This window comes from Mchenga conophoros, linkage group LG7 (assembly GCF_057382185.1).
Source record: "Mchenga conophoros isolate Kocher_MC1m ecotype Shallow Benthic linkage group LG7, M_conophoros_male_GT1.1, whole genome shotgun sequence".
Classification (NCBI taxonomy): Eukaryota; Metazoa; Chordata; class Actinopteri; order Cichliformes; family Cichlidae; genus Mchenga; species Mchenga conophoros.
In genome coordinates, this window is record NC_140532.1 from 39,466,258 (window position 1) to 39,490,734 (window position 24,477).

The following is a 24,477-nucleotide window of genomic DNA, read 5'->3' on the forward strand; positions in this document are numbered from 1 at the left end:
GGCCGGTTGGATGTGCTGCCATATTCTCGGAAACGCCTGTGGAGACGGCTTATGGTTGAGAAATGAACATTCAATGCACGGGCGACAGATCTGGTTGACATTCCTGCTGTCAGCATGCCAATTGCACGCTCCCTCATTGCTTGTGGCATCTGTGGCATTTTGCTGTGAGACAAAACTGCACATTCCAGGGTGGCCTTTTGTTGTGGGCAGTCTGAGGTACACCTGTGCACTACTCATGATGTCAGATCAGCATCCTGATGTGGCACACCTGTGAGGTGGGATGGATTATCTCAATATAGCAGATGTGCCCACTACCACACATTTGGACTGATTTGTGACCACTGTTTGGGAGGGATGGTTATATTGTGTATCTGGAATGAATTTTAGGTCTCTACGTCCATCCCATGGGGAATGGGAGCAGTAACAAAGGTGTTGCGTTTATATTTTTGTAGTGTATTTAACCTCCTAAGTCTTATAATTTGTCTGTGAATATCTGGCACACACAACTACAGACCATACGTTGTGCAAAATTACCTGTCTTCCCCATTATGATGCTCAGGTTGAACTTCAGCAGGTCGTCTTGATGATGTCTACATCCTGAGTCTAAATGTGTTGAGTTGCTGCCAAGTGATTGGTTGATTATATATTTGCATCAGCAGGCAGTTGAAGAGGTGTACTAATAAAGTGGCCAGTGGGGGAATATTGATTGGTTTAAAAGTGTGCTCCACTTAGCTAGTGAGATTCTGGGATAGATGACAGACAGATGGGTGACGGTGGTAGATGAGTAGCACCTTAACCCTAAGGGATTTGAGTTTTTGTTTTACTTCAGCTGTAATCTTTTGTATTGCATTGTAAATGTTTTCATGTCCTTCTTCCTGTCAGTGGGGGAAAAATATTGGTTAATAACAGCAGGAAAAAAGGAAAGATGTCAGAGTGAGGCACGTTCTCATGGACTTGGTCAAATATTAAAAGAAGGAAATAAGAGAAACCAGAAAGATTAGATTCTGCTTTTCCCTGGCCCCCTTTCATTGCTGCTAAGTGTGCATCCAGCAGGTTATAGAGCCCATAAAAAGACATCTGAGCTCCTTGTTCAGCTTTCTGAGAAAAGTTCCCATAGACTAAACAGCAATCACTACCCTGCACTTACTGTAGCAACCAGTAGTCAGTTTAAAATATCTGATGACATCCAAAAAGCCACAAACCACTTTTACATTGGGAATATCTGTAATATGTTGTGTTAATTCAATAGCTGATACACAATCCTCTTTGTGTTTTCAGTTTGTTTGTGGTACTTATCTGAGAGATCTGTAGTTGGACACGGGAAACTGCTGCCAGCTGTGGATATTTATAAACTGTTACAGTGAAAGACAAATTAAAGAACACGTTACAGTTTTGTTAGATATTTTTGGAGTCATAGAGAGAAAAATGGACATTTATCTTTCAGTGTGCTGCACTTCTCCTTGACGTATTAGATATTTCTCATTTCTCAAGCTGAAATCTGAAGGAACTAACTGCAATCTCCCAAATGTAGTCATTATATGTCCAAGCAAAAATTCTAAACTAGGTTTTTTTCTTAATAAAATATAGCCTGTGGCGGGAGATTTCAGCCAATCACAGGTCTTGCTGGTTGATCTGATATCCTCGTGTTGGTGTTGTTCCCAGATCATCATACTAAATGTTGTTCCAGGATCAACATTGCAAGTGACCAATCAGAATGTTGTGACGTCATACTTTTGCGACTTCGGGAAAAACCGGCGTAAAACAAAAAACTGTACTTAAGCTGCGTGAAACCGCCTCTGTCCGCCGATCAACGGGCCCTGACCCTAACCCTAACCCTTTAATAAACAGTAAGCAGAATTGATATTGTCCTTGCAACATTGGAATTTCATAAATGCATGAATGGCTTGGCGCGCAAAGGAATAACGTCACAACAATGTGATTGGTCACTTGCAATGTTGAACCTGGAACAACATTTTCATGATGGTCTGGGAACAACACCAACACGAGGATATCAGATCATCCGGGCCCTGTTTCAGGAAGCCGGTTTAGTGCAAACTCTGAGTAAGTATACCCTGAGTTAACGAAAACTCTGGGTTTTCGGTTTCACAAAGCGAGTTTAGATTAATTCTGAGTGAGTTACTATGACGACACACTCCGTGAAGCTAACCTGCCCCCTAGCAGGTTTACTTCAACTAACCCTGACCTTCTCCGCCTCTTTGTCAGAAACCTGACTGTAGGAAGTGTCAGACATGGCGTGCTCCTTCCTTGAAGAGCCAGTAGATGTTGAAGCACAAATTCTCCGCAGAGCTCTCCGCCGGGAGAGAGTGATTAGAGCGCGTTCGGACATTTTATCATTTCCTGATGATTTCCTGTGTGAACGTTACCGTTTTTCAGCACAATCTATAATTTATTTGAATAACATCCTCAGGCCTAATATTGCTCATGTGACACATCGCGGACATCCTCTCAGTTCTGTACATATTATTTGTATTGCACTTCGGTTTTTTGCAAACGGGAGCTTTCTGTATAATATTGGTGACGCTGAGCACGTTTCCAAGGCTACCGTCTGTCGGGCAGTCAGGAATGTTACAGTTGCACTGAAACGTCTCCTGTACTCGTCTGTGGTGTTCCCCGGTCATAGACCCACAAGATTTATCAAAGAGGGATGCCACAAAATTGCAGGTATCAGGATGAACGAAACTTAATTCATGATGTGGTGATACTTGAACTACTACTTAAATTTTACATTTATTTTCACGGTTCCCAGGCGTGATTGGCTGTATAGATGGCACTCACATTCCAATCATTGCTCCTTCAGTAAATGAAGGAGACTATGTGAACAGGAAGTCTTTCCACAGCATTAATGTACAGGTACATAGTTCCCTGTAGCATTTCAAACTAACAAATTATTTCATTATAGTAATGGATGCTAATTTGTGTTCTCTGCACTGTGAAGATCATATGTGATGCTGCCAACATTATCACAAATGTGGAAGCCAAGTGGCCAGGCTCTGTGAGTGGTGGTGGTGGTGGAGGACCCCCACCTGTTTTTCGGGCCTCCGCTTTTTTTCTAGTGGCTATAACGGGTCACATTTGATCATACAGAGTAAGCAAATATGTACTTGTAATGTGCTCAGATAATTTCAATAAGTGCTTACAGAGGGGAAATTAATGTAGCCTCTAACTGCAATTGATTTACATCGGACAAACAGACCAAGCACTATGGCTCATAATACAATTACACCTTACCTGTTTGGACTATATTTTTATATTTCATTTTTACTTGCTGCCAGGAACGTTTGGGGCCTGTTGGGTTGCACCTGCGCTCAAATCACATCACAAAATAAAATGTATGAAATAAAAAATAAAATAAAATATAATGAAATATAATAAGATAATGTGTTAAATGGGTGGAAATCCCTAGATCAATGTTTAAATGAACACTCACGCATTGACTCTGTCGGCTATGTTTTGCCATGCATGCTCCCTTTCTTTTGCAGCTGAGGCTGTGTTATTTTTTTTCCGCAAAATTTGCATGTTATCGGCATATGCTGCCAATTAGTTGACTGAACTAATTGTTATCAGCCTTTCTGAAACCGAATATTCCGAGTTGGACAGTTCGGGGTTACTCAACCCTGAGTATCGTTTTTCACTCTGAGTTTTCTAAACCGGCTTCCTGAAATAGGGCCCCGGTCTTGCTGGGTAAGAGCAAAATAGTCTACATAGATAGACGTACGTGGCTGAAGAGCTTAGAGGACTTTCACCCAGAAAAACAGGCTTCATATCCAATCTAAAACCAAACATCTCTGTGGACCTTTGGTTTAATTTTTCAACACATATGACACAAATAATTTAACACGTAATTGTCTGGTGAGAGGGGCTCTTGTTAGAGATACGAGAGCTGCTGGGGTAAGGATGCATTTTCAGTTTCTGTTGTGTTTTAGTTTTGGATGCATTCTCGCTGTAAAACTCAGGCATGTTGGATAGTCAACCACCACCATACTGGGTACACCTGTTCAGCTGCTTGTTAACGTAAATATTGAATGAACCACTCTGATAACAGCACCTCTGTACATTTAGGATTTTAGAGATGTTTATGACGGCCTGCTGAAGTTCAAAATGAGCATCAGAATATTGAGGAAAGGTGATTTAAATTGACTCTGAACATGGCATGTTTGCTGCTGCCAGACTAGTCTGAATATTTCAGAAACTGATGATCTACTGGGATTTTCAATCCTAGCTAAGGTTCAGGAAAATACTCCGAAAAAGAGAAAATATTCAGTGAGCAGCAGTTCTCTGGAAGAAAATCCCTTATTAACGTTAGATTTCAGAGGAGTGTGGTCAGACTGCTTGGGCTGACAGCAACCAAAGTATTGCAGAAGAGCATGTCAACCCTTGAAGCAGATGGGTTACAGCAGCAGAAGACCATAATGGGTGACATCCCTGTCAGCTCTAGGGATGGGTACCGGTGTCCGGTGCCATGATGGCACCGGTTCTGACATAAACGGTAGTAACCAGACCGAAAAGCAGCGCACATTTCGGTGCTTTATTTCGGTGCTTTTTTTTCCTGAGCTGTGATACACTTCTAGCCAATCATTTTACGTTTCCGAGGATAGTAGGCGGGGCCAGGTATGTAAGTTCTGTTAGAGCAGAGCTACAGATTAAAAATGTCCAAGGCGAAGCGGTCAAAAGTCTGGCTGTACTTCACAGCAAAATATGCAAACTCAGCAGCAACAAGTGCTTTAAGCTGATACTGTGATACTGTCAAAGGAGGTAACACCAAGAATCCGATTAAACAGCTGGCGACGCATAGCGTTTTTTTTAAAAGCCGAGAAATGCGCCGTATTTGATAGCTTGCTGCGAGACCTCACACCGTGCATGTCGGGTGGGTTGCCAGTTATCGGACCCGGAGCAACATCCCCCAAAAACCCGAAGAATAGAGTCCTGGCCCCTAGCCCTGCCAGTGTAGCAGAAATGATGACGGATGATGATGCAGCAGCAGCCGCTCTTCTCTGTGTGAGTAGCTTCATGTTGTTCGTGTGTAATTTACGTTGAGTAGGCTAACCACGTTATTACATTAATGCATGTAAGGTGAACTAGCAAACATCATCATAGCTACATGCGGCTGTCCTCTTGTTTGATGGCAGATACTCCCTTCACCCTGGCCAAAAAGGCTAAAATGACCAAAGAAAAAGTGGGAAACAGTTAAACATGAGAGGGTTTAAGTTTGTGTTTTTTCCATTGTTTAAGCACTGCTTCCAGCCAAGAGTGATGCCATATATGCCACATAGCTGCAGAAAAGGCTAACATTGTTATCTTTTTACAAAAAAACCCAGCTGAACATGAGAGGTTTTTGGACAAAGTTTGTGTTCTCCATTCTTTAAGCACCGGTTTGAGCACCGTTTAAGCACCGGCACCGTTTCAAAAGTACCGATTTGGCACCGGTATCGGATAAAACCTAAACGATACCCATCCCTAGTCAGCTCAGAACAGGAAACTGAGGGTACCGTTTGCACAGACTCACAAAAAGTATGCGATAGAAGATTGGAAAAACGTTGTGTGGTCTGATGAACACTCTAATGGCAGGATCAGAATTTGGTGTAAACAACATGACGCCCTGGACCCATCCTGGCTCATATAGGTGAGATGGTGTGGGGGATATTTTCTTGCCACACTTTGAGGCCCTTAGTACCAACTGAGCATCCTTTAAATGCCACAGCCTAGTTGAGTATTGCTTCTGACCATCTCCATTTCATGTCAAAAAGCTCAAACTATCTCAAATTCTTTTCTTGAACATCACAATGTGTTCACTGTCCACAGTCACCAAACCTCCATCAAACAGAGCACCGTGAATGTGATGGAACGGGAGATTCACATCATGGATGTACAAATCTGCAGCAACTGTGTGATGCTGTCACATTAATATGGACCAAAATCTCTGACGAATGATTCCATCACCTTGTTAAATCAGCGCCATGAAGAATTAAAGCAGCTCTGAAGGTACTAGCTAAGTGTAACTAATGAAATGGCCAGTCAGTGTAAGACAGTGTGTTCTGTCATGTTCAAATCAGTGTTATAACACAGCGCAGTCCTGTCACTCTTATCCCTTCAGAAATCTTCCATTTCTGAAATCTTTTTTTAAATTGACCAAACAGTGTCTTTTACTATCCCACCTGTCTCTTTAAAGAAACCCCTCGTCATCCTCAGAGGGGAAAGGTTGTTTGCAAGAGGTAGTTAGTGAAAACAAGCTGGCCACTCCTTTCATCATCCTTCAACTCCCTAAAGCCATTGTTTCTCTCTCTTTCTCTCTGCTGCCTCTTTGCCACCCTCTCCTCCCTATCCCTGGCTATATCTCTATGCAACAGTCAATGCTTTCTTTCATCACTCCCTCCTCAACCATATCTTTTGACTAAATTCTCTTTCTCGCTCTTTCTGTCTATATGTCCTTCTCGCTCTCTCACTCACACACATACACACACATGCTTGCACCCGTTGCCTCCTGCTAGCAGAGCGGGGTGATGCAGGAGCGGCGGCAGCAGCTGCTCTGACACATCCTGGCGTATAGAGAACACACACCGAAAAGGCAGAAGGAAAGAAGGAGGAGGAAGAGGAGGAGGAGAGGAGGAGGTGGAGAAGATACAGAGGCAAAGAGGGAGGAGGACGAGGAGGTGAGGAGGAGGAGGACATAACTCTGTCAAAAGGACACTAGAGGACAGGAGTGGGAGAAGAGGACGAGGAAGGAGAGAGAGGAAAAGGGAGCGCAAGAAGCAGGTGTTGCAGCCATGTCAGACACACCTTTGCAGCGGAACGGCACGGCAAACGCCCCGTAAGTAAACCACGTTCATCTTTATGTTTCTATCTCCGTCCATCGCTCCCTTCCTCACCCGCATCCCTCCTCTGCTCTTCCCTCCATCTGACAGCCAGGGTTGTCATGGGAACGGGAGCTCCGTCATGGTGAGGCTGCTGCTCAGTCATGACTGGAGAGGAGACACGCGGCACACCGTGTACACTCCTCCCTCTCTTCATCTCACTCTGCCTCTCTTTTCTTCACTTGCCCTCGCACTCCCACCACAGATATCTCACCTTAAAGCACATCAGCCATTTAATGCTACGCTCTGTTTTCCTCTCTGTGTTGCTGTCTTTGCTTTGTGTCTTCAGCCTGTCTCTGTAGAAAATCAGCTTTGCACTCCTTTTTGCTCATTTTCCTCCATCCCCTTCCTGGTCTGGGATGCATGATATATATATATATATATATATATATATATATATATATATATATATATATATATATATATATATATATATATATATATATATATATATATATATATATATATATATATATATATATATATAAAATGTATATGTGTGTGTAGAGAGAGAGAGAGAGAGAGAGAGGGAGAGTATGTGCGTGTGCAGTGTGTTAAGTTGTAGCATTGTCAATGTGGAGGCTGCAGGCTTGGTCCAGCTTTTCTGTGTCAGCAGAGTCCGCCATGCTGCAGACCCCTGCTTCCTGTGTGTAATTTTTGTGCGTCTGTGTGTGCGTGTGTTCATTTGTATAGCTTTTTTTTTTTAACTCATGAGAAATAAACCAGTGCAAAAGCAGAAAGAGAATGAAATTTTAAAAAGCCACTTGGTGAAATTTAACTGCCAGTTATTTTCTAGACACAGCATGAAAGTCAGCCTAAAATGAAGCAAGTAGTCATGAAACCACACAGCCAAGAAAAATGAGGAAATATGTGTTGAGAATTGTGTTTGGGATTAAAAACGATCTCTGTTGTACAATGCCTTGCTCGTTCTAAGAAAGAACATTTCGATTATTCTTACATATTTAAAGATAAAAGAGTCTTTTGTAACGAGGAATGCTGTTCCAAACAAAACCCTTTATATCAGGAAATTATCTTACAGTGGGGCAAAAAAGTATTTAGTCAGCCACCGATTGTGCAAGTTCCCCCACTTAAAATGATGACAGAGGTCAGTAATTTGCACCAGAGGTACACTTCAACTGTGAGAGACAGAATGTGAAAAAAAAATCCATGAATCCACATGGTAGGATTTGTAAGGAATTTATTCGTAAATCAGGGTGGAAAATAAGTATTTGGTCACCTCAAACAAGGAAAATCTCTGGCTCTCACAGACCTGTAACGTCTTCTGTAAGAAGCTTTTCTGTCCCCCACTCGTTACCTGTATGAATGTCACCTGTTTGAACTCATCATCTGTGTAAAAGACACCTGTCCACAGCCTCAAACAGTCAGACTCCAAACTCCGCCATGGCCAAGACCAAAGAGCTTTCAAAGGACACCAGGAAAAGTATTGTAGACCTGCACCAGACTGGGAAGAGTGAATCTACAATAGGCAAGCAGCTTGGTGTGAAAAAATCAACTGTGGGAGCAATCATCAGAAAATGGAAGACATACAAGACCACTGATAATCTCCCTCGATCTGGGGCTCCACGCAAGATCTCATCCCGTGGGGTCAAAATGATCATGAGAACGGTGAGCAAAGATCCCAGAACCACACGGGGGGACCTGGTGAATGACCTGCAGAGAGCTGGGACCAAAGTAACAAAGGTCACCATCAGTAACACACTACAACGGCAGGGAATCAAATCCCGCAGTGCCAGACGTGTTCCGCTGCTGAAGCCATTGCATGTCCAGGCCCGTCTGAAGTTTGCCAGAGAGCACATGGATGATACAGCAGAGGATTGGGAGAATGTCATGTGGTCAGATGAAACCAAAGTAGAACTTTTTGGTATAAACTCAACTCGTCGTGTTTGGAGGAAGAAGAATACTGAGTTGCATCCCAAGAACACCATACCTACTGTGAAGCATGGGGGTGGAAACATCATGCTATGGGGCTGTTTTTCTGCCAAGGGGACAGGACGACTGATCCGTGTTAAGGACAGAATGAATGGGGCCATGTATCGTGAGATTTTGAGCCAAAACCTCCTTCCATCAGTGAGAACTTTGAAGATGAAACAAGGCTGGGTCTTCCAACATGACAATGATCCAAAACACACCGCCCGGGCAACAAAGGAGTGGCTCCGTAAGAAGCATTTGAAAGTCCTGGAGTGGCCTAGCCAGTCTCCAGACCTCAACCCCATAGAAAATCTGTGGCGGGAGTTGAAAGTCCGTGTTGCTCGGCGACAGCCCCAAAACATCACTGCTCTCGAGAAGATCTGCATGGAGGAATGGGCCAAAATACCAGCTACTGTGTGTGCAAACCTGGTAAAGACCTATAGTAAACGTTTGACCTCTGTTATTGCCAACAAAGGTTATGTTACAAAGTATTGAGTTGTATTTTTGTTATTGACCAAATACTTATTTTCCACCCTGATTTACGAATAAATTCTTTACAAATCCTACCATGTGGATTCATGGATTTTTTTTTCACATTCTGTCTCTCACAGTTGAAGTGTACCTCTGGTGCAAATTACTGACCTCTGTCATCATTTTAGGTGGGGGAACTTGCACAATCGGTGGCTGACTAAATACTTTTTTGCCCCACTGTATATGAGTTGAGAAGACAGCTACAGTTTTGTAATGTTCTTTGTAAAGCGAGCCTGTTGCTTTAAGAGAAAATAATATCATGGGTGGTTTGCAGTGTGTTTGCAGATTTGGTGTTGGTGGATGTTTATATTACAGTTCAGGGAATAACAATTAGGAGGAAAGAAAGTAGTTTGCAATCATGAAATCATGAATATAGTCAGCAAACTGTCCAGATTCTTGACTGGAACATCAGACAAACACAGACAGTCTGAAGTTGTTAAAACATGACTAATATTTGGTATCCATATCCAGAAAGCAGACACTTGTTTATTTAAAATTAAACTCCCTGCCAATAAAGGAGAACAGGTGATTATATACCTAAACTAGCTCACACTATAGCTCCCATTGTAATATACTTCTGCTGTAGCTGTGGCCTCTCAAACAAATTTCCCCGAGCATAGAGTTCTCAAATCCTTGGCATAGATGGGCATAGCTTCTAAAGGAAAACTGATGTGTAATTGTGTAGAAGTCCATGGGAGAATGGCCCTCAGTTCCCTTACTCTGTGACCTCAAATACTTTCCTATTAAATGTAATATTTTGTAAGTCATGGTCCCCATTAAGGTCAGAAAGGAGGATAAGGCAGGTGCTTTAGGGGGGCCTGCTCTGTGATTGATACGTCAGTACCATCATTTAAACAGCAATTTAACAACTCTAAAGATGGTATATTTTTTTTATAATTCATTCACTCTGTGCTGCTTTGACTGCCTCACTGTTAATTTTGCTTGGTGTGTGGCGCAGATGTCTCAGTATTGTATGAATCATGGCATTAAAACATATTAACTTGCATCTTTTTCTTCCTTACAACACTGCTGAACCTTCACCTTGAACTATGAGAAGCTTAAGATGCTCATCATACTAAAAATGTAAAAAAACAAAAGAGATAATGGATGGTCAGTTGAGATTAAATTACAATATATCGGCGTGGTTAGCGGTCAGTCTGTGGTCTCACATGTAATGTGATCTCAAATGTGGTTTTGTTTCTGTTAGTAATGATAGATGTTAGAAGATGTGAGTTCATCAGTTCATCAGATTGCCTTTTCAATATCCGTTTATTCTGGCTATGATGTGTCCTTGTGCAGGGTTTGTTTTCTATGTTGGAAAAAAAAACCCTCCAGAACTATCAGAAAAGCAAATGAGTGATCAGTGATTTGGTTTGAGTGGCATCCAACTTGACTTACTGCAGCTAACTACAGGCTTAGAGCCTCAATCTGCAATCGTCAGACACTTTGACTGACAGTTTCCACTGTCTTTTTTTCCCCTTTCCTCCTTCATAGCCACACCCATGATCAGGAAAGGCCAAGAAGGTGCAGCGAGGCATTAAGCAGACATGCTTTGCTGCTGCATCAATAGTTAATGTTATAATTGGAAAAATGAGGCAGTGCTGTTGTGATTCAGCCAGTTTATCACACCCTATCTGTGCTTTCCTCTGCGCTGTGGGCTCAGTTTAATCACCGTGTACCCTGTGCTCTCCCTGGGTTGTCCACTGATTCAGCAGAAAGACGAGGTAGTAGTTGTGGTCATGTACATTGCAGACGCCACAGTGGCAGATGGCCCACTCTCTGCTGCTTTTTATTGCATATACAAGCAAGTCTTAAAGGGAAGGCGTATAAATATGGATGGTATAAACTGATTTATATTTACTGGAAGCACATCAAGATAAAGAAACACTAATATTTAAACAGTCATTTGTCCTACTGTTCAGTGTTTTGATTGCCACTTAAAATGCATTGGAAGCATGTTTATATTAGGACAGTTTATTGATGCAGACTGTACAATGAAATGAAACAATCAGATCATTAGAAATAATCAGCAGATGAGATACTAATGAGTTTCTGCCAAAAGGTCTGTGTGAATGATTTAAAGATAATGAGTTATATAAGAAATTGAAAATAATAGTTTCACAAGTGAAATAAAAGGTGAAAGGAAAACATTTTAGAGCCCATTCATTCAGTTGAGCCCACTCTACTGAATCTGCTCTCCTCAGAGTCTCAAATGTCTTGTTGATGTGCAGGGATACAAGCAAATCTAGTGGTCTGACTCCTTTGACACTATTAATCAGCATGTGTTAATCATGAGACTGAGGCACTGGGTGGGTATATCTGTTGCAGTCATCATTAGTCCCCCTCTCACACTGTAGCTCTGGAGAGCTGCTTTCTGTGACCTGTTTTATTTCTCTTGTAATTGCTTCTTTACATCAGATTTGTTAAATGCTTTTATTTAATGGTTCATTTTATGACACTGTCCTTTACATCACTTTTAAACCTAGAACTAAACCTAAACTAAAGTTCTTAATTCTAAAAATATCGTCTGTTCTGCGTATAGTCCTGGATGTCGGCTCTCCCCACATTAAATCAGCAGTTAGATAAACTGTCACTTGGATTTGCAGGTCAGAACTCTGGTTGGATCCTGTTTTTATCAGTTGAGAGACATCAGTAAATTGCTCCTATTACATCAAAATCTGAGATTTTTATTCACGCTTTTATTTCTCCTCGGCACGATTGTTGTAACTGAATCTTCACCCGAATCAATAAAACCTCCATGGATCATCTGCAGATTGTATAAAACTCTGCTGCAAGGCTCTTGACTAGATCCTCCAAGCGCTCCCACGTTACACTCCTGTTGATCTCTCTGTGCTGGCTCACTATTCAATTCAGAATTGAATTTAAAGTTCTGGTTTTCGTCCCTTCAGGGTTCTGCATGGTGAATCACCTACCTACAGTATATTAGTGACCTTTTACAGCCATATGCCCTCAGCAGGACTCTCAGGTTTTCTGATCAGGGCCTGTTATCCATCCCAAAATCCAGACTAAAACCTCAGTTGTGCCCCTTCAATCTATAATTTGCCCTCGAGTCTATGATCTGTGAGCCACCAAAGACTCATCTTTTAAATTATCATTTGTGTTGCATTTTACTTTGTTTATGTCTGGTCTCAGGTGGTTTCAGTACCTTGTCTGTAGAGGCACTATATAAATAAATTTACCTCCTAACTTATATATAAACAGTAATATATTAAAAGATCATTAAAAGATTAAAAGATAGTAAAAGATCCAGCCTTTTTCCTTCCAGTGCATCAAAAATCACCTAAAGCCTGAACACAAAACAGTTGTTTTTACAATTAACACGCTTTCGTTTTACTCACAGATTTGCTCTTACAAATAAAAAGTGCCCGAGGATGAGAAATTACAGCTAGACATTCGGAAAAAGAAGGAGCCGAAAGAACATGCTGAGGTTGTGAGTTTTTCAAGGCCAAGACCTCTGGCTTCCCATCTGCATCTCAGCTATATAGCAGCTTTTATGGATGCATGCAGTGCCTAAAATAGCATGCACCGACATCCATGTGCACTCCCCTCTCTCAATGTAAATTGTCAGTAAATTCAGATAGAAATGAGAAGTTTGCTTCATTATAATCTCACTTTGCAGTTGACTAGAAACGTTTTAGATTATATGTCATATACAGTATTCAGCTTTGAATTCAGTGTGATCTAGGTGAGTTATTCTAATATGCTTGTGGGTAATACACAAGGTTATGCTTCCTTAAACGGTGTATAGGTACCCTGATCTGGTTTTATGTTTTGTGTGGTTTTTTGTGTGGAAAGTAGCTGTTAACAATTAACGGCAACGGTAAAGAAAACCTGAAGAAGCTGATTCACATGAGACTGTGGCAGACTAAATACAGACAGCTGGTTGTTGAGATGAGCAAGTAGTAAAGTAAATATGTGTGATGAAATACTGAAAGCCAGTGTCTTACGAAAGTGCATGCTTCAGAGGCTTTTCTACCCTAAACTGCCCTTCATAAATGCTGATCATTACATCTAAAAAGGACTTTATAACTGAAACTACAAAATGAATGGGGAAAAGGTGAAAATGAGTTTGAAAGAAAACCCCATAAATTTGTGCATTTTAAATGCAGACAGGCAGACAGACTGTGTGACACACAAACCCAGCTTGGCTTCTCTAAGTGATGTATAAAATATGAATGAGATCAAGGTCTGGCAGTACCATAGCTAGAAATATGTCTGTTTGGGTTGCTTTTACTCCCTCCACATCCTCTTTCTCTTCCAATCTCTCAAACTCACATACAATAAGTAATAGTTTGTAGTCTGTAGCTGATGTGTTTTTTTAGTTATTTGGGGGAAAACTGAAGTGTGGGAGTACTGAGCTCAGGAGAGGCAGGCAAAAGTCCCATTAACATTGCACACAGATGCAATTTTCTGTCTTACTTTCCTTGTCCATATTTGCTCATTCCCTTTTCCACCTACTCTTACTTTGCATGTTGTTACATTTGTGCGCGTGTGTGTGTGTCTGTGTGTGTGTGGGTCTCACTGCTTCTGGTTCCACATCTGGAGGCCATTACGTCTGGGCTGGATTTGGGGGAGTAGGCGGAGCTGGGCTAGCTGTGCAGTGAGGTCATCGCGTCCTCGTTGCGATGCAGAAGAACAATGATGCTGTTGTCTCCGTCAACGACAAACCAGCGTGTCTGACGCCAGAATGAAGGGGCTGGAGGAGGAGGGGAGGTGGACAAGGAGAGAGTTAAAAGTACAGTAGGCCCAAAACAAGAAAAGAAAGAAAAGTACGATGTATTATTAGTAAGGAAGAATGATTTGTAATGACAGTGCGAGCAGCCAATATGAGGTAACTGGTATGAATCCAGGTTAAACTAAAGCACTCAGACATGCCAGACTTGAGCTCTGATTACAGTTATAAATTGTTTATTTTCAAGATCCCAAATAGTTCAAGGTTATATGGGATATGATTTATGTTAAGGATGTGGCAATGCGTTCTAATGAAGATGACTTTCAAGGTGTAGCAGAATGATATATTAAGGATTTGGCCCAAAAGAATATGTGACCAAAAGTTAATCATTAGGTAGCATTAGGTACAGGACAAATCTGATTTAAAAATAATTTTATTGCGTAAAAGAGACACTTTCCAGCAATGTATTTGCTTCACAGTTGTCCTCTGAGACATTCAGTGAGGTGATTTTTGTCTTTTTTTGTTAATTCTTACCAGATGATGTACATAAAGATGACTGAACATTAGTTACTATGAATATTTCAGTAAGACTGAATAAGTAAAACCTGAAGCATAACTAAATACTAAAACATTTTATCGCTGTGACAAAAGACATGCAAAGCTAAATGAATGCGTCAGCGGTCCTGAATCCCACCAGGCTACAGTATCTGCGACTGTGTGCTTTTTTTTATGCAATAACACTATAATAACACATTTATCATTTCTGGTTGATTTTCCCAGAGTATCTTCAGTGTGTAAATATTAAAACTACACACACTCACTCAAGGGACAGCTGCAGTTTTTTTTTCATCCACATTCTTGTCTTTGAGTAATGCAGTGGCTGTTGTGTCCTTGTGTGTCTGAATGCAAGCTTGTGTGTGTGTGTGTGTGTGTGTGTGTGTTACATGCTTCTGTATTCCCTAAAGAGTTATCCCGGACTGCTGCTGCTGTTTCTCCTTATAAGGATGTCTGCTTGTGGAAGGAGGGATGAAGAAAAAAGGAAAATGAAGAAGAAGGGCACATTTGAGGGAAAAGAAAGAGAAAGTGAACAGATGGAAGGAAGGACAGGTGGGATACGAGTAGGAATGAGAGCACTGGGGGAGGGGGGGTGATAAAGGTAGGGAGGATAAGATGAAGAGAGGGTATTAAAGGAATCGGAAGGAAGAAAAGAAGTTGAAAAACTGTAAGAAAACATGAGTAAGAACAAAAAAGAGAAAGAGAGCAGGAATGCAGCAAAGGAAAGAAAGAATGAGCAGAAAAGGTAAGACAGGAAGATTAAAAAGGTCTTAGAGGTGTGAAAAGAAGAATATGTGAAACTCAGGTGAACCTAGTGAGTTTTTTAAATGGGTCACAGGTAACAGTGACCCATTTAAAAAAACCACTGCCTTATCTGTGTGTGTGTGTCTTTCAATGATGTGTTTTTGCAGTTTATCTTAACAAAGATGCTCCACTGATGTTCATCTCCACACCCAGCTCATGGAGCGACACAGTTATCTTCCTTTTTTTGATCCTTTTTTTTCACCCTGCGTCTGATCCTCTAATGTAGGCAGCTTCTGTTGATGTTGCTTTGATTTGCACTAAAATAAATGGATCACCAGAGAGGCCAGAAAATGGAACCTGCCAAGTCAGCTTCTTCGATGATAGCGTGATAACCATGTGTAGTCTAAAATTTAGAACTGTGCAGGTTTGGGCTTTTTTATTTCTCTTCTAAAACTCACGTCATACAACACATGTTTTCACGTAACCATCACATCAGAGCCCAGCGATAGCAAAAGCAATAGCAGGGAAGTATTGCAACACCTGTTCGCAGCTGCAAGTTTGTGAACATGGGTGACCTGTTATTTCAAAGGAATTGCATCAATTTGCCATACCCTGTGAACAGTTTGACACTGAATCACCACTGTTTAAACATCTATTTAAGACATCGCAACATGGTGGAAAAATTGTTTTGAAATGAAAGATGCAATCACCTGGACCTCTAGCAAAGTTGAGCTTCTCTGCCAGAACTTATTTATTATCAATATGTCGCTTAGAACAAAAGAAAACATTTTAATCTGCTGAGCTAAAAAGCTGCTGCATTAGCAACATTTAGGTTGAAGGTTTGACCTCCTGAGACTCTGTGTCCTCATATGGAGACATTACATGTTGTCTTCTCAGCACATTTTGCCTCAGTCTTCTCAATAGTGTTTTATACTTTATAGAGCCTGAATGATATGTTATCTTTATGACTAATACAGATATTTGGTGATTTGGTGGATTTTTATATATAAATATTGCCAATATTTGGCCCAAAAGAATATGTGACCAAAAGACCCATGAAAGGCAAGATTACTTAACAATTCTTATGTGTAGTTATTCATTGACTCCTTTAGGCTCTACTTGACTCTACTCAGAGAGATGACTGTTCCTTTTGTGATTTTCCAAACACATATGTTGCCAGCGGGGAAGTTGTGCGCTCTTGTAGACAAACTTTGAGATTTTAACATTCATAACACTGTTGAATGATGCTTCTCCCATCTCTTCTTCACTATTTTCATTTTCATTTATCAGACATTATAAATACCAGTACTGATAGATGCAAATGGCAAATATCAACTGAAAATATCAGTCGTCATCGGTATGTCAGGCAGACTATACACTGCAAAATCTCCAGTGTTAAATTGACACTAGAAAGTGTCTATATGTGTCCACTCTTTTGAGTGTTAAATTAACACTTCTGACAGTGTTATATTTCTAACAGTAAGATAGTCAGTGTTAAAGATTAATAATGACTAACACTGAGCTGTGCTGATTTTCTATCACTGGAAAATAACTAAAAATGCTAGTAATATTTCAGTGTTAGAAAAAACCCCACTGCTAATGTTAGTCATTGTTAATCTTTAACACTGACTATCTTACTGTTAGAAATATAACACTGTCAGAAGTGTTAATTTAACACTCAAAAGAGTGGACACATATAGACACTTTCTAGTGTCAATTTAACACTGGAGATTTTGCAGTGTAATATTTTGTGAAGCAACACTGACCTTATTTTGTTGTGGTATAAAATAAACCACCTTTCTCCATATGAGAAAGCTGTCATTTTTCTGTAAAGCAAATTTACCTTGCCTTTGGGTATAAATAAAGTTACCTTGACCTTGACCTTGATGAGAGCATACTTTTTTAAAGAGACACATTAAACTAATTTCTAAAGCAGTAACAATTTCCTGTTCAAAGAGGAAGTTTAGATCATTTACTAACCAGGTCAAACTAATCACAAATAGATAGTACAAAGTAAAACTGGATCCCAAACCATAGCTTGAGTGTCAGGAGGTTAAATTGCTTACTCTGAAAGACACAAATACAAGTTCAGTTAAATAATAAGATCAATATTTCCATAGCAAATGGAAACAATGTCTGCTTTGGTCATCGGTGGACAGTTTTTGCTGTTGAACTGTGCACCCTGGGGATCAAATATCCCTGGGTGCTGTCCATAAAGGGTGACAACAAGATCACTTTTATCTCCTACTCCACTATTACAAGATGTATAAATTCACTCATGTATACATTAGTTTATCCACGCAGAGGTATAAAAGTCAAAACCAGAATCTTTAAATGGACTCTGAAGTTCATAGGCACTCTTCACTGCAACTGAATTAGTAACAGTGAGTGAGTACATACAAAGCTTAGTCAGTGTTCCTCAGCAAATGTTCCAAGGAATTACAATCATTTTAATTCAGATCTTGACACTATGGAACTCAACTTGACCATATTTCTTAAATGATAAAAGCAAGAAAAAAAAACTGAGGTTTTAAACATATATAACAGAAATATCCGAATCAATATAGGCCCTAATAAAGAACCTTGTGGTACACCATATGTTAAGAGAAGTGGAAGAGAACCTGAGCTTAGAAGTGGACAAAGAAAAGGACTGAGGATATGAGTAAGGATTGTTACTTGTCAGTGGATTAACACACAGTTTTCTGAGCTCAGAGTTTAGACGTAACCAAAGCATCCTGCAAGTGTTCCAAGGAAGCTTTGACTCAAGTCGTGAGTCAAAGGAAATGAAAAACCACAATAACTAAACTGATTAGCTTCTATGGCACCATTGTGCAGATGTTTTTGATAAAATTAGATTGGTCAAAAAGTCAAAAGTAATAAGTAAAATTATTTACAGGTAATCTGAAATAAAAGGCTAGGTTTTAATGCTTTAATCCCCCTAAACAGTGATTTCCTTATCTGTATGTTTATCTCCTGCTCCTAAGAAGTGATCAGTGATTATGGCAGGAGGTATCACTTTGTTGACTGATCTCAATAATAAGACGGCTTACATCCAAGTCACCTTTAGGATAAGGAGAAAGGAAAACTGCTGAAAAAAGGGGGAAAAACAGTCCTATAGTTTTCCTTTTGTTTTCTTGTCTTGTCTATTCTTGAGCGCCTTCGGGGAGTTCATCTTTCAAATTTGACAAATTACTCTTTTCCTTCTGTTTTCCTTACTTCTGCAATTTTGATTTCACTGTTTTTTTTTCTCTACCTCATTCCTTTTTCTCCCTCCTTTTTTCTCACACAGCTCGACCTCCATACTGCTAGTTCTCTCTCCCTTTCCTTCACCATCCTTCTCTCAGCTGCTCCTCCCAGCTGTTTAATCACACATGGCTCATGCCTAAAGAAGAGAGGGAGGGAGGGAGGGAGGGGACAAATGGGAGGAGAGACAGAGAGCGCAAAAGAAAGAGTGGGTGATAGACAGAGAGCGAGAGACAGCAAATGCAAGCAGTGGGCTGAGTGTGAGGGCACATGGCCAGTGAGTGAGAGATCTTTGCTTCCTCTCAGCGCAAGCCTCTTCTCCCGTTGTCTCCTCTCTCTGGTTGGATTATTGCCGAGGAAAGACTTCATCTGGATACTCCTCCTCCTCTCCCTGTCTCCCTCTCTCTCCTCTACTTTCCACCTCTCTTCCTACCTCTCACTGAGGGACTGCAGCTCTCCTTCTTCCCCGATCTCACCTCTTGTTCTCCTCTCATCCCCCTTTCCCCTGCTTCCCCCTCAGGATGTCGTGTGAGGAGGCTCAACTCCACAAAGAGAGGCTGCAGGCCTTGGCGGTAAGTCACTCTGTTTAAACAGGTTTTTTTTCTTTGCTCGGCTCTTCTCTCTCTCTCTCTCTCTCTCTCTCTCTCTCTCTCTCTCTCTCTCTCTCTCTCTCTCTCTACGTGTCTTTGACCTTCTGTCTGTGAGGTCTGCGGTGTCCGTCAGAAATAATGTTTCACCTCAGCGTTATCGCTTTCTTTCATTCACAGTATAAAATTTCACATGGCTGTCTCACACCTCTGGCTTCCAGAAAAGTTTTCCAGTCCTTTCTGCTCTTATAGCCTGCCATTCCCCCTAAGTGTATTATTGCCATTTACTTTTTAGTGTCACTGAAACACATACTCGGGGCAAGAACTGGTATCCACTTTTCTGTCTGTCATTGCTTCCAGCCAAAGTGTACTGAACTTTGACTTATAAAGTTAAATGACATAAAACCAAAGACAGAAAGTCACAGTGATCCAAGGATGAAACCCAAACATGGACTAGAGGTTATCTTATCTAATGTTTAGGAAAATTAATGTCATAAGAATCAAACTTAAAAGAAGTTGGCTTTCATGATCAAACTGAATCTGTACATGTCTGCGCAGATAATCGTTTGCCTACATATTCTGATATGTAGTCATTACTGTTTCCTTATAGTGAAGTTTTAATGAAGAAAAAATAAATTGGGCACTGCTAGTGATCTTTTCTGACAGAAATCTTGCAACAAGGAGATACATATGAATATGCTTAACATGTTGGAAGCCCTGCTGCATGACATCACAGCCTCCTACACCCATTTTAATCAAATAAAACAAAGCGATTTTTGTTGCACTAGTTGTAATGTGCAGTATTCCCCTACTAGCTGTCTGTCTTACAACACTGCTTTGTTTGTCTTGTGGTTCCTGTCAGCTGTCATTGACATCCACATCTCCACAACTTGGAGGAGAATCAGCTTTTTAGTCAGGTTTTGAGGTATACTAGCTTCCCAGTTGTTCGGTAGTCTAGAATAAGTTTTGATAGTTGCCGTTGTGTTTTACCATCAGAAAGGCATCTGTGGAAGCGTTTGGCTCGGGGATGATGGGACTTTAGAGCAACAGTTATACCGAGGCTCACTGCCTGGGACTAAATTTGGCGCCAGCTAGGAACCACAGCATACCACGCACACTTAAGACGCTCAGAGGCACAGGAACACACACACGCATTTATACACAAGTGTATGTGCGGTGGTTGGGGTGGGGGCACAGCAGCAGCAGATGGAGAAACTATTTTGGCCATGTTTAAACATGGCAGCCATACCAGGCAACATGCACTTACACCAATGCAGGACTTTTAGAAAGAGAGTGGAAAGTTCTCAAACAAGCAGAAGCAAAAGACTCTGTTTCTTGCATAATCCTTGAACATTTAAAACTAAAGTGCTGAAAAATCAGTTAATAAATAGCACAAATGAGTTTTGGTTTCTTGAATGAGGCCATGAAAAACTGCAGAATATTCTGACTCTTACTGATACTGTAGTTTAACAGGTAGCACTGGAGATCCCACTGTAAAGCCAAGAGCTTTGACATATAGTAATGGGCAGCCGCTGAATACAATTAAACCACTTGGGCCTCTTTGTCTCATCTAAATGAACATTTGTCTTGTTTCAGCTAAGTGTGTATACACTATATCAAAGACAATAATAGTGCTAATAGCTTTCAGCCCCAACCAGCCACTTAAATAGAGAAGGGCTACTATTACACTAATAGTACTGAGCACTCTGTAAGCCGAAGACTTAGCCAAGCAGCGGAGGTTAAGAGTAAATACAGGAGCTGGACAAAGTTATAAAAACCTCTTCTGACTCATTCGAGTGCAAGTGTTTAGTCATGTGGTAGGAATTTTAGCAAGCATTGTTTGTCTTCCGCAAAGATATAGAGAGGTGATTTCTGTCTGACTGGCTCTCTGGATAAGCATGAATAAACCCTTGCAGAGCAGTATGTCGTGCACACATATATACGCACTCGTCGTCTGCGGTCTGCAGCTGACATGCTAATGATTTCATCAATAATTGATACTCATTGTCATCACCATCAGCGTCCATCCTCATCAATACTTTAGCAGATCTTAAGACAAATGGAAGGCTTCCTCAGAAAATCGGAACAGTCTTTTCTGTGTATGAGCCGTGCACAGTGTCATTTTCATTGCTTTATCACATGGTACTGACTTCAAGTTTGAGGCCACTACCATCCATTTAAACTGCATAAAAAGTCACAATCAGGTAGCAGACATCTGTTATTAAAGAATTAATTTACTGTAGAGATTCATTAATAACGCATGGCGCTAATGGATGTGAAAGATGTCTGAATTCATTAGATGATTCACATCTTCCTTTAGGTATTCTAGGAGCACTTTGGTCTTCTTGGCATGTAAACAGTCAGTTTATTTCCTGTTTAGACAAAGAATTAATGACACTTAACACCAGCAACTGTTGTCTATTATGTGCTGACATCCAAATTAGTGACTTCTAAAGAGAAAATAAACACTGATTGGTTTGTTCTTCAGATAATAATATTGCTTTGAGCATTAATTGATCAGTAAAACAAAGAAACAGCAAAATTACCAGCATTTAATCTAACAGTTAATTAGCTAAGTGGCTCATTTGTCCATCCCACATGCAAACAAAGATTCCCACAGTCTGATAGTGATTAGGGTCTGTCAGCTGCCAGTGGCAAGTGGTTTCCATGGCTACTAATTGGTTAGATTAGGAAACAGTTGTGATGTCATGTTGTTAAATCCAGGCCTCGGTGTATTATTACTATGTAATTATAGTAGTCAGATGGAGCTCAGCCTGGCCAGGGTTCCCCTAAAAGCTGATATGAGTGTGTGTGCATGTGTGTTTGTGTGTCTTGGTAAACTCATGTGCTTTTACCAGGGCTTGCATGTGGTTTCCAGATCAGCCAGTGAATACCGGGTGCTTCATCATTCTAATTAACTGTTGCCCATGTGGCGTACAAGCCACAAGCATGGAACAGCAAAGCATATGTAAAAGTCTATGAGTCTTTGCCTGCGCTCATTCATGGACCTCTCTGTAGTGTCTGTGATATGCTTACATAGATGACCTCAGCCCTTTGGACTCTTAGCTGCCCCCCCCTTCCAACGCACACACACAAACTCAAATGCACACAAGCCCACAAATTTTTTGGGGCCAAGTCAGAGGGAAATTAAGAAGTGGTACACGAGGATTGAGATGATGGGAATGTGCATTTTCGGGAAAGACAGCAAGCAAAGCATTGACATCAGCTTGAACCAGAAGCAACACAGAGATAGTTACAGGACAAGCATTTTGGATTTTTCATTTAAAAAGATAACCTTTGGATCTTTTGCTGCCTCTTTAGTATGGTTCACAGCACTGCAAGCCTGATGTTCCATTATGATCTATAATACTTCGTGGGTTCAACCAGAAATTGATCTTGTCCAAGATCTGTAAAGTGGCTGATTTTCTCTTAGTTATCTCTAAAAGAGAAAAGTATGCCTGGGGTAGGGTGAAGTTGAAGGGGATGCTATAGCTAGAGCTTGGCATTAAGATTTGTGACTACGGCTTGCAGTGGAGGGCTGGGGTAATGGGTTGAGTTAAGTGGGGGGCTGGGCCGCCTGCAGGCATTTGTTGTTTCAGTTTGTGCATTTCACTTACCTCCAAACTGGCAAATTCTCACTGAAACATGTTGTTTTTCTATTTAACTTTAGGCTTAGCTTTCATTTGTGACTTTCTTTTGTCTTCTTTTTTCACAATATTTATGAAAACTATTATTACCTCAGTGGAAACTGTTTGTTCCTGGGTCAATCATTGGCTAACACCAAAAGACATTTCTTACTAAACCACACATGTCCCTTCAGTGGTTTTCACAGGCTTAAGTACCATTTTAGAGGCATATCTTTAGTTTTGCTGACATGGAAGAGACAGAAATGGTCAAACTAATTAATAATATATCATATATGTTAAGTCTGTTTTCCCACAGAAAATTGCCCAATATTTTCCCTGAATTTATGCCAAAGGTCTCCAATGAGCCAACTGGATCCTGGAGAACTGATAGGTGGTTAGAGTAGGTCTGGATTGTGAGCTTTGGTAACTTATGGGGGTGGGGGGTGTTCCTGGGGGAAATTCATATTGGAAAGGAAGAGGAGGCGTGGTTTGTTGAGCGGCAGGAGGTCTGGGGCACGGCAGGCGTTACATGCCGTCTAAAATTAGCAGCAGCTGCCTTGGGCCAACAGGACATTTTGGTATGCCTCTATCTGTGTGTGTGTGTGTGTGTGTGTGTGTGTGTGTGTGTGTGTGTGTGTGTGTGTGTGTGTGTGTGTGTGTGTGTGTGTGTCTGTTTCAATGAGCGGGGTTGGAGTTCACAGAGACTTGAGACATGAGAGGATGGGATTCAGCTGCAGTGAGCTCTGCCGGGAAATAATCCACATTGCATTTGGGCTTAGTTGAATAGTAAACAATCTAGAGTGACCGGGCAGAGAAATACCGCAGAAGTATGGAGGACCAAAGATGTCAAAATCATAACTGTATTACAGATGTGTCGCACCTACAGGAGCTCCTCGACCATGGAAATCCATGCCATGAAGTCCCCGACACAGTTTTTGTATTGATATTAATACCGAAGGAGGAAAAGAACTCTTTATGTGTGGTAGCGGAGTATGGGTGACTTCTATGCACCTCAGCGCATAGCAACCTCAGCATTTCACAGTCGATGACGGAGGGAAGAAATGTCACAAACTTCTCGTAATTGTGGCATCCTATTAGAGCAACATGCTCCAATTTAGTGAGCTCTATAGAAGGGAGCTCACTTTGCGATTCAGTTTTTATAAATGTATTCATTTTTTATGTTTTTCTTTTGTTTTTTTACTTTGTACCTTTGTGCTTTGTAGTGTATTATATGCTACTGTGAATATTTCCCTGTTAATTTCCACAGATTCATTTATTTCAGCATTTCCTTTTTGCATTTCTCAGTTAATTAAAACACAAATGTAAATATATGTAAAAAAATAAATAAAAAAAATAACTTTCACTTTTAATAATATTTTATGGATTTATTTCGTTCGTTCATCAGTTAATGTGCCACTTTCGGTCCTCCATATAAAGAACAGTCAGCCTGACACGCAGCAAAAGTCATTTTAGCAACTATACCTAATGACAGTTTCATAGGTCTCAAAATAAATGCATTGTGGTTTACTATAAGCAGCAGCATTGCTTGATACTCATGTAAAAGCTGTCTGGAGAAATTTAAAAAACTGAAACTCTGCTGTGTTTATGTATATTTACATCATGTGATTTTAAAGGTAGGGATACTTGGATCACCTCAGAGGAGGACATGATGAATGACGTCAACACCTGCTGCCATCGCA

General features: G+C 40.8%; 1 protein-coding gene across 5 annotated transcripts in view; it reads left to right on the forward strand.

Annotated features, from left to right (window-relative positions):
* The first annotated feature begins 6,348 nt into the window (after nt 1-6,348).
* The window catches only part of palm2akap2 (PALM2 and AKAP2 fusion), a 96,061-nt gene continuing 77,932 nt past the window's right edge, over nt 6,349-24,477 (forward strand). For 3 of the 5 annotated variants that reach the window (XM_085279196.1, XM_085279197.1, XM_085279199.1), the window contains exons 1-2: nt 15,305-15,322; nt 19,085-19,136. In XM_085279196.1, the coding sequence (XP_085135322.1) occupies nt 19,086-19,136 (51 nt within the window). In that variant the 5' untranslated portion in view covers nt 15,305-15,322; nt 19,085. Of the gene's footprint in view, nt 6,827-15,304; nt 15,323-19,084; nt 19,137-24,477 lie in introns of those variants that run through there. The other 2 variants (XM_085279198.1, XM_085279200.1) reach the window with 2 other exon arrangements.